Raw genomic sequence first — 11,412 nt, forward strand, 5'->3', positions numbered from 1 at the left:
TTTTCCTCTCAATTTACAATGATATTGCAGGAAACGACCTTCTTGACAGCCATGCTCTATAGCATGAAATTTTAAATAAAAAAATAACTTTGAATTACATTTCTGGTCTTCTGAGCATTTTTCTACCCTCTGAATTCCAGCTAGGACAGTTTTAATTTGGAACAAATAAACAAACAAACAAACAGCAACAACCAGAAAGAATGTGTTCATGCAAAACGCAAACCAATAGAAGTACAAGGACTGGACAAAGTATTCATGAATCAAATCCAAGTGAAACTGAAATCTGCACAGAAGGTACACTGAAGTTATTGATAAGGATTTAAGAGGATTCCTGCCGTTTGGCATAACCTGTGCCTAACTCAAAACCTGAGGTTTCAGAAGTTTCTAAGTTAAAGCAGCACTGTACCATCAAATTCTCACATTCTCCACTCCTTTTCTCTTTGGTTTAGTTAAAACAGCACAGAAGAGTAGAAAAGAAAATGAGCATCACTACAGCATGATTTTGTAGATGTTATCTGGTCCCCAAACACACAAAAAAGACAACAAACTAACTCAACAGGTCCACTCAATCAGACAATCTTCCTCATCAGCCAAGAGGTTTGGAAACACTACGTAGACAATGTTTCCTTCACACTCTAGCTTTTTTTTTTTTTTTTTTTAATAAATTATAGTGATAAAAAAAAAAAAAAATACCTCAAACATCACAGAAAGAGGCCAAGCTTCTGTCTTCACTTGCAGCCACCTCCTACTTCAGATCAAACCTATTCTTGCAGACTGAGTATCTAGAGTCCCTCAAGGCTAATTTAACACCTTCATAATCGTATGTACTAAGTCACTTGCAAAAAGAAGGTTTAGATTAATCAGTCAGATTTAATGCAACACTGAAATTAACATCAACATAAACTCATGACAACCCAAAAAAAGGACAGCAGAGAACCTCTGAAATCATAATATATATATATATATATATATATATATATATATATATATATATATATATATATATATATATATATTAAATACTGAGCCTAATATAGCTTCATAGTCCACAAGTCAGCTGCCTCAGATAAAACTCAAGCCAGTGGTGGTCCTCTATGAATGAAAGGACAGAACCCCCAGATTAATTATTCTGGGAAAGCTCAATTTCCTTATGTATTAAAGATAAATAATAGATGCTATGCTAGCAGAATATTCAGAATTATCAAATGCACTTCAGAAACCCACAGTGCCAAATGATATTCAACAACTATATTATTAAGCAGGGGCACTACTAAATACATATACCAATATTTGATGGTTGCAGACCATTCACAACTGCACTGGGAACTTGCTATTGCATCTGCTGTCAGCACACTGACCTGAAATGAAACAATACCTGTATCTGATGATATATTTTTAAATATTGTTTGATATATTCTTATTCCCAACAGGCCAGCCTGAACATAAAACTGTCCTCTTTTAGCTAATTTAATGCAACACTATCACAGAAGTTATTTATTTGTTTAAAAGTTGTTTTGGTTGCTTTAACTATTTTATTATCCACAACAAACTAACCAATTGAATCCTAACATGTGTGAATTTACTTGTGCCCTTGCAAGTCACCATGGATTTACAATTAATATAAGACCACAACCTCACATCTGCCTGTGCTGGCAGGTAAAGGACAAGCCAAGAAAGAGCAAAGCAATCCGCAGCAATCGAATCAAGCCATCAAATTAAAAATCCTGTTTATAACATGGACCCTCAGCACCCTTACCAATGCATCACCCATTCTTTAAACTCCATGGAACATCACAGTAGAAGTTTGTGGCTTGACAGATAGTTTCCATCTATTCTTTAGTGAGCAGAAACCGCAGAGATGAAACACTGGTGAGTTCCACATTCTATTTTTTCCAAGAGAGAGAAGGAACCAGAAGAATTGTTGGCCCATAAACTCCTAACGAAAAACCATACTGAACAATACCCTCTGGGGCATACTTCCAATTTTCTCTCTTCCTCTCACCACAACAGTTTAATCACCCACAATCTCAAATGCTGCTCAAAATATCCCTTAACTCTATTAGGATACATTCCACGGCCTAACTTAATGAGCGTAGGGCTCTCCAGAAGTGTTTTTCTAGTTCAGAAGTCCCAGATGTGCACTGTCAGATGCACATCTTCGACACCTTCACAACATCCCAAGTGTCCAAACAGCACGGGACTTTGGCCAGCCAGTGTCCCCAGCCTATATTCTCATTACCTGGTCATGCCCTAAGTGAACTTCATCTCTCAAGGATCAGGTTGACACCTATTTGATATCTATTGAGTTGTTCACAGAGATCCCAAGCAAAAAATAACAATTTCCTTCAATGCTGTGTTTTTTCTCATCCATATCAACTCACAGAAGAAATTCTGCACTAAAAAATAGTCAGATATTTTGAAAGTTTAATAGCTCTTATGTTAAAGATGTAAGGGGAAAAGTAAGAGGATTTCTTTGAAAAAAAGTTACCTACAATGTGCAGCTTCTTTCTAACAATAGATTTAAACCTAGTCATTGTTCTTAACCTCAACAAAGCAGGTTGCTTTCATACAATATACTAAGTTCACAAAAAATACAGACCGAATATGAAACTAAACAAATTGAACTGTTGCCATTAAAGCTATTTCTGAAAATCATGAAGAGTGATTTATTATTCTTGTTTATGCTTTGACAAAAAGAGGATAACTGCTTTTAACTTTACATTACTGGCCAAATTTTGATGAAATACAGTCACACTCTTCTACAGTATTAACTTTGTGTGTCAAACTGATATATGTATTATGTAAACATCTACCGTAAGAGTAAATTTAAAGCATCCAGAACTAATGAATGAATTCAAACACCATACCAAAAAGAGAGAGAAACCTTTGTGTCTGGACAGAGAAGCAGCAGTGCTCTGAAAACATGAACTTAAACTTCATAGTTAGTCTGAAGTTCCAGCATTTCTTCACTAGTTCAGCGGATTGATGACCATAATTTGTGACAGACCCTGAGACCATGCTACTAGTAGCTACTAGGAAAATAGCTCCCGAAACCAGCGACAGACTGACTGAAACAGCTCTGAAGTTGTAGGGACTCCTACGTAGCACATTCCCTCATCATAGAAGTAGCACATGTTCTATCTTGCTGCGTTCTGTGTTTAAGCAGAGTGATAAGCTTCATTACTTTTAGCTTATCTCAAGAAAAGTGCTATGAATTAAAAGCCATTTTAGTGCTGTGCTCAACTGCATTTTTTATTTCACACTGCATCCCTGGTTTCAAACTTTCGTAAATCACCCACACACTTCTCTGTTCAGCTTTCCTTATCTTGCTTTTCTTAATGTTAGGCAAATAATCATTCCATTAAATAAAGTTATGATATAGTCCCACAATTTTGTCAAGCATTCTCATACACCACAAACAACAGCTAACCAAGCTCCTGTGAGTTTAAGAAAGAGCAACTCTTGCTTAAGATAACTTTTTAGCGAGACTTATTTCAAATGCATTTAGGTTTCAAGAGCTACACATAAAACATCTGCTATACAGTATTAAGCATTTGGAACTTAAAATATTTTCAGAAAAACAAAACAAAACAAGACGTGTAATAATGTAACAGTAACATGCTATAGTTATCCTGTTCCTGAATACTTCAACAGGCAAATGAACCCCCTTTCAAGGAAGTGCTAAATGCAATAATCATTTTGTCTCACCTCGGTGAAAACAGTCCATCATAACACACATCTTGACTATCACTATTTCAAGCCACATAAATAAAACCTCTCCTGACACGACCACATACAGAGCAAGGACATTACTCCACAGCAAAAATTATTTCATGGCCAAAGTATTCAGAATCTATTATAACACGCTAAACTTAGCAGAAGCTTTAACACCAAAGAAGTTCCAACACATCCCCCACCTTGCAGGGATCTATTTACATATTTGTAAGATAAGCACATCAAAATAATTTCAAGAGGTAGAAGTCCCTCAAAGTCAGGCATCTGCTTCGATTCTCAGGAATGGAAACAGAAAGCACGAGCCTCTTCAGATTGTTTACAGCTGGTCTGTCTCACATGCATGAAAAACATGCTGTAATTCTTCGAACTTGGAGGAATCACAGCTTTATGAACATGTCTGGAAGGTGGAAATACAGTACATATTACACCTCTCTGACGTTTTGCAGTCTACGAATACAGAACATACTGATAACCGAGACTACTCCACTGAAAATGTGGGGAGCCCCTCATAGTACATTCATGCTCTTCCCAAAAGGACAGATGAGCTGTCCTTAAAAGCACTATCCAGACCAACCTAACAAAGAATCACATACCTTCCTACTAAGTACTCAGAACAAAAGCAATGTCACAAAGATTTATAACCAAGACTCTTCAGCTAATTACTAAAAACCAGCACATTTGTAGAGGAGTTTTTCCACCCATTTTTCAGGAAGGTGACTGTTGATACAGAACATATACTATATTAAAAGAATCACTGGCTCTAATATGAGGTGAATCAAATCCAACCTTCACGTTACAACATATTTCTTAGTTTTACTGTGAACTGCATTACGTTTCTTCCCTAGGAGTTCCAAAAGCAAACTTATCTCCTTTTTAAAATGTTCCTTTCGATTAGAGTCCATAACATCGACAAGTAAATGTGTGGATACCCTCAAGGAGCACTATCAGCCTGTTCTCTCTCCATTTAAGACTCCCTAGAAGTTAACTTCCCCCCCCCCCCCCTTCCTAAAGCTACATAGCTGAATTCACTCAAGTATGAACTTGAACATCTTTACACAAACAGAAATGCTCAGAATGGAACAAGTCACACTTCAGGTTTTCTGAAACATTTTTAAGAGACCAGGGCGATGTGTATAGATAGAGAAGGTACAGTCTGAGATGCTAAGGACATCTTTTTCCTATAATTATGGCAGAATAAGCAAGGCGCAGCATACACCTGCGTACAATTCCAACTAAAAACAGCGAGCAATGATGCCAGCAGAAAACGGTCAGTTCTCCTGCTCTAAATGACAGTTCTAATAATTACAGATGGTTTCTAAAGGTGGGTGGCCTAATAAAAAAGGCCCTGAGGTGATGTTCTGCCAGCCTTGGCCGCGCTGCCGAGTTTTCTAAACTGCCTAGGAAATTGCAACAATTAGGCTTCAGCTTGCTAAAGCACTCAGGTGATGGATCCAAGGGAGGTGATGGATCCAGGCGGGCCAGATGCAGCAGCAAGAAGCCAGAAGTCTCCCAGAGGAGGATGTTACGAAGGCGGGACTGAAGCAGTGGAAAAGGAGACGAACAACCCCCAGTCCCTTCCCCAAGGATGTTGGGGACAGAACGCAGCCTTCGTTTATCTCTCCATATACATTTTATTTTTCAAGTGGGAGCACTTTTACTTTAAAGTAGCGTTGTGGATCACTGCGAAGAGCAAGGTCCCAGCAACCTGGGTGCCCAGGTCAGCACACTGGGTGGGAACGGGGAAGCAAACCGGGCTCGGCGGGGCCGGGGCCCACGCGTGGCAGCCCCCCAGCCCGCCCACAGCCTGACAAACGGAGCCGGGGGGGCTGCGGGGGGGCCCTCGCCTTCCTCCCACCCCCTTCGGCAGCCGTGCCAAGAGGTTTGATTCCGCCTGGGAGCGACACCCGACACCAGCTTCCCCAAACCCCGCAGAAAGCCGCGGCTAGGACCGCGGAAGAAGCACGGCGCAGGGTGGGTTGGGGTTTTTCTGGGGGCACGACTTTTGTGGTTTTTAATTTATTTATTTATTTATTTAGCAACCCTACGAGTTCACCAGAGTTCCCCCCACCTCTGCCCCGAGGGGAAAATACCCTCGGACCCCAAGGAAGTGTCCCAAGGGGGTGCAGAAAGAAGGCCCCCCCCACTCCCCACCACACACGTGCCTTTAGGGGGAGCAAAGAGGGGATAGGAGCAGGAATAGCAACCCGTGGCACAAGCACCCCCCCACACCAAAACCCCACTCACCCCAAATCCCGCCCATGTACCCCCCACCAAAACCCCCTCTCACCCCATTCACCCCATCCCGTCCCCATCCCGGGAGGGAAAGAGGGAAGGGGGGGGGGGGGGGGGGATAAGTTTGGCGAAGTCCTACAACAAAAGGGGCTGAGGCTCCCCCCCACCGCCGCCCCCACGGGCCCCGCGGCGCCCAGAAGAACTCACCCCCGGCCGGGCCGGGCTGGCAGCGAAGCAGGGAGGCGGCCAGGAGGCGCAGCAGCAGCAGCAGGAGCGGCGGCGCCGCCGCCTCCATGTTGTGCCGCAGCAGCAGCCGCCGGAGCGTCTCAGGCAGGCTCCATGCTCGGGGCGCTGCGCTCGGCGGGGAGGGAGGCGGGCAAGGGGGGAGGCGCTGGAGACGACCCTCCTCCTCCTCCTCCTCCTCCTCCTCCTCCTCCGCCTCCTCCTGCTCGCACCCGGGGAGGAGCCCCGAGCCCGGCCGCCCCACGCCCGGGGGAGCGGCCCAGGCCCCGAGCCCGTGGATCCGGGGGACGCCGGGCTCTGGGGAGCTGTTGGGGCGGTTCTTTCTTTGAGGCTGCTTGGGGGGGAGTTAGGGGTGGTTTCTTTCCTTCTTCCCTTCTTGTTTTCTTCCTTCTTTACTTCTTCCGTCCTTGTTCCTGTCTTCTTCCCTTCCTTCCCTCCTTTCCCTCTTCTTTCTGGAGCACTTACTCTAAAACCAGGCAGGAGGTTGCAAGGGGGGCACAGGAAGGGTCAGAAAAAGTTGCTTGCCCCATGTTTAAAAAGAAAGGTTTCTGCAACTGATGTAGAAAAGCAGTGTGCAGATGCACGCTCCTTTACCTGTCTCCAGAAAAAAAGGTGGGTGACTGCTCCTGTGAAGGGGAATTTTCCTTTCTCTTCTCACCAAAACATTTTCTGAAAACACTTCTCATCTACCTTACTTCTCAAATAAAGGCACTTTTCAGCAGCAAGTTTGTGTTGCTTTTTCATTTAGATGTGCTGCCTGTTCATATAAATGCGTTACCAACAAGAAAGGGGCAGAAGCATGTTATACAAAAGTAGAGGCTAAAAAAGATAAAGATAGCACTGACTGGATTTAGACAGATTTCAACAGAGAACACATTTTCCAAAGGAAGGTATCTGCTATAAGAATAACTCATTAGACTGGAAAAAGCCATTGGTGACCAACTGGACCCACGCAGCAAACCAAGAGAACTATTCATGGGCATAAACTGCAGTTTCATGCCATGTGGAAGTTCATTCTTCACAGTAGCATGGAGCTGGAATAAAATATTTGAATGTTTCTTTTTAGAGAGTATTCTCACTTGGTACCCCCTTTCCTTCCTGAATCAGCCTACCTCAATTAACAGATTGGGTGGCAGACTTAAAGCTAAAACAAAGGGGAGAGAGACCAGGCTATAGAGGTAGGTAACTACAGAAAAAAAGTCTTACCAGAATGCTTTTTGGGGGGCTTTGATGATAAGACCTCTGCTAAAACATTAATTGCTATCTAAAGTGCTGGCAAATCTAGTAGCAGTCAGGAGGAATGCAGTATTCCTCCAAACTGGATTATGCCATTTTAACCTCAGCTAATAAATTGTTGGGGTTTGGGGAGAAAATTAAACTTGGGCAACTCCAAAATGAAGTCTGACCTGTGTGCTGAGAAAGCTGCCTCCCACCTTTTTGCCAGCCCTGCAAGAATTCCTCCAGCAAAACCTGGGAGAGCAAAGCTGTGACATTGCTGAAATATCGGACACATACATTTGTGAGGAAGTAAAAAACTGGTTAAAAATACCTTATTGGAATAGCAACAACATAGTGTTACTCTTTTCTCTTTTCTTAATAGAAGAAAGAGGCACTGCTTTCAGAGAAGGTTGCATGCACACAGTACCCAAGTAGGACTCCAAGAACAGAGCCAAGAAAACGTAGGTGAAACAAGGCATTGAGTAACCCCCTGGGCAAGTCACAGTCTAGCATTTCATCAGTTTCTCCTTTCATGAAAGGGGCAGGGGGAATAATTTTCTTTTCATCCTGTCCACATAGTGTAAAAGAAGCTGCAGCAGGTTTAGGGCCTGGCTATAGGAAGAAGGAAGAGGAGAAATGCAGACTGCAAGCCCAGCACACCCCCTCGAAGTTGCAAGCAGGCCAGTTGTTGCGTTCTGCCATTGTGGTCATCCCTGACAGAGAAAGGAGGGAAGTGCAGAGGCATAGAAGGGAAAACAAAGAGCCCAGCTGTATGTGAACTCTGAGGGATGTCCTTCGGGGTAGCCTAGCCATCCCACCACAGCTGGAAAACTTGGCTTGACTGAATTGATTCAAATGCTTTCTATGTATTTACTCCTCCTGGATTTCTCCCTCCTATCCCAGTTTACAGCATCCTTCTCTCCCAGCTGCCAGAGCTGTCTGAGCTCCTGTAGAGCTAAACACTTAATGACAACTGCAGAAGCCCCTAAAGTGAATTTACTGCCTTATAAATGACACACAGGTTTATTTTATGGTGAATATCAGTACCAAGACATGCATCTTTATTCCTCTGGGGCAGCACTGTTGAAGACAAAGTCACTAGATCCAAATCCGTTGAGGATATTCTGTGGTGTTTTACAAAAAGAATGCAAAGTGAACAGAAAATAATAATAAGACTACATTTTCCTTTACTACTTCTAAGACCATAAGACTGAATCACTTTCCTTTTTCAGCATCTCAAATACACTTCTTCATACTTCCTCACCCACCTTTTGGACAGAAAGCAGCCTCAAACTAGAACTATGTAGGGACTCAGTCCTTCTCACCCTTTATCACAATAGAAAATGTGTATAGGTAACCTAGAATAAGAAAGAAATGACTGAGGAAAATACCATCTGGATGCAGGTTCCCTCATCTCCTCCAAAAACTCAATGCAAGGAGTACGCCATGTATACAACAGCCACAGTTACGATTACACCTACTGAGAAGACATCTGAAGAAATCTTCGCGTGGGATGAGTGTTGTTATGGGCTCACCATGACATGCTTCAGAAAATTTCAGCTTTGTCTCCACATCCATCCATCAGACTCTATAGGAACCACTCAGTGGCTCCCGCAACATCAGTTGCTTGTATTCTGCCCACATGGTAAATTTTTTTCCTCTTCCTTTATCTGTCTTGCCAGTTTAGAGCATTATTCCCTGCAGATGCTAGCACAGTCCAAACCAGGTCTGAGGTTGCGCGGGACTTTCAGGCACTGCTTTGAAAAAAGTCACTTGTTGAGCATTAAATGACACTTAAATGTTTAGAACTAAATAGCTGCACTGCCACTAATTAAGCTGCCTGACATGGTAAAAGACCATTATCATTACAACTCCTAATCCCTAGAAAAAAAGGCCATAAGACATACACATTTGTTTACATCATGCAGGTTCCCTGGCATTGCACAGTCATAAAAGTAGATTTTGTTCAGATCAAATACTCCCCAAAATATCTCCACAACCCAACATTCTTTTTTTTAAACATGGCCAGTTTATTGTTTCTTCCCCCTCCCCAGATAAACTATAACATGAACTGAACAGTTAAAACAGCAAGAATCTGTCATACAGACATAAAGATATGTGATTTAAGTTAAAGCTAGTGATCTTTCAGCCTCTGGTTTGTATGCTTTTAAGACACTTATGAAAATAACAACGAAAAGCAAGCCAAACTTTGTTATGTTAAATTTTCTATACAGGACTTGTTATGCTTATTAGGAGAGCTATAAGGGTTCAAGCACTGAAAAAGGTTAAAAGGTTTAGGTTGGTCAGGAAAGGGTTATGGTTAAATATCAAAAAAAAGCTACTCTTTTGGGGCCTAGGCAGCCAAGTGAAAGAGCGTGTGTGTGTTATAGATACAACTGTAGAACACTGTGCATTATACATGTATAAACTGGAGAACTTTCCTTCCCAGGCAGGGTTCCAGTGCCATGCATGGAAGTAAAACCCTAACATTTCTAGTGCAGCCATTTCCAGTGTCGTGACCCCAGTGAGGTTACGGCAGCTAAACAGGGCTGGGAGCTTGGAAGAAAAAAAAAAAAAAAAAAAGTCAATTTTGCCAAATAGTTATATTCTAAGGAAGGGAAGTGCTGTAAGTAATTTAGATGGGACTACAGAAGGAAGGAGCCCGAGAATGGCAATCTTTAAGCATTTGCCAGTGCTTGAGACCTTCCACAGTACTCAGGGCCCATCTGCCAAGAGCTTCTACTCCAACAGAGACAAAAAGAACACACATGCCAATAATGTAAATACAGGAAAATCTGGAGACATTGCAAGTCAAGAGATCAGAGTGCTATGGGACAGACTTCCTGGAAGGAGTGAGCTTAGGGAGAGACGGCTGACAGGTTTGCAAGAGGAACACCAATGTTAAAAAATGTATGAAAGGCATCCTGGTAGTATTAATTGAAACAATAGTTAAGGTTGTCCTGTGTTAGTGAGATGGTGAGGGTAAAGAGCCTGTTCCCAAAGCCTCCTGCTGGCCAGCAGCCTCAGGAACAGAGGGGCTGACACTGCCTGAGGAGGAGAAACATGTCACCATAAAAAGTTATGAAAACATAAAAATAGTTCAGTGGGTTTTTTTGGTGGTGATTCTTGGACTCTGAATACTTTTCTGGTCACAACTAAACTCCCTGCTACAGCTACCAGACCAGCAGTCATCACATTTCTCTGCGCTGTACAAGCAAGAGTTGCTGTTTAAAATTTCCATGCAGCTACCTTCACAAAGCCAGTTGTAAAACTATTTGAGCTGCACTTTACATTTCATTATTGGTCACCAAAGTTCTGTATCAAAGTGAGGAGATATCATCCCTTTAGCAGGAAATAAGGGAACTGTGAAAGGAGAGTGATTCTGCCTGGAGAAACACAGAAAGCCAGCTGCAATTTTTTGCCCTATATTCCTCATGGAAGACTTTTTTTTTTTTTTTTTTTTTTTACAAGCAACTCCAGTATTCCAGTGGAAATCTAAAGTGACAGCAAAAATTAAAGGAGTCAGCACAGAAATAAGTATTGAAGTAGCACTATAAAAATCCCCAAATTAATTTTTTTTTTTTTTTTTTTTTTTTTTAAGAAATTCAGATAAGTTGAACATAATATGTTCTGCCTGGTCCAGACTGCAAGGTCATTAAATCTAGCCTATGCTGCATCCACATAACTGACCAAGTAGGTCCATTCACAGAGCTACGCATCTCTCTTTTTCCAGTGCTTGCAGGGACCTAAAACATTAGGTTTGCACAGCCATTAACACAAGGTATCACCTGAGGCCTTACTACAACAGCCAGCAGCAGGTTTCTTCAGTCTCACTCCAATGCTATATTCATCACATGGGAACTTCAAGGAGTATCTCAGCTCCAGTCATGACATAAGATAAAGGGTAACCTGAGATGCCTTCTCCAAATGCAGCATTGATTGGAAAGAACTGGGCTTGAGATAGCGAGAATGTAAGAACAGATC

General features: G+C 42.3%; 1 protein-coding gene across 2 annotated transcripts in view; it reads right to left on the bottom strand.

The window, feature by feature from the left end:
* The window catches only part of LRP5 (LDL receptor related protein 5), a 142,842-nt gene extending 136,525 nt beyond the window's left edge, over positions 1 to 6,317 (bottom strand). For both annotated transcript variants that reach the window (XM_082760655.1, XM_082760656.1), the window contains exon 1: positions 6,175 to 6,317. In XM_082760655.1, coding sequence (XP_082616781.1) covers positions 6,175 to 6,262 — 88 coding nt within the window. In that variant the 5' untranslated portion in view covers positions 6,263 to 6,317. The remainder of the gene's footprint in view (positions 1 to 6,174) is intronic.
* Between the last annotated feature and the right edge of the window lie 5,095 nt (positions 6,318 to 11,412).

Source organism: Aythya marila (assembly GCF_965140915.1).
Source record: "Aythya marila genome assembly, chromosome: 5".
NCBI lineage: Eukaryota > Metazoa > Chordata > Aves > Anseriformes > Anatidae > Aythya > Aythya marila.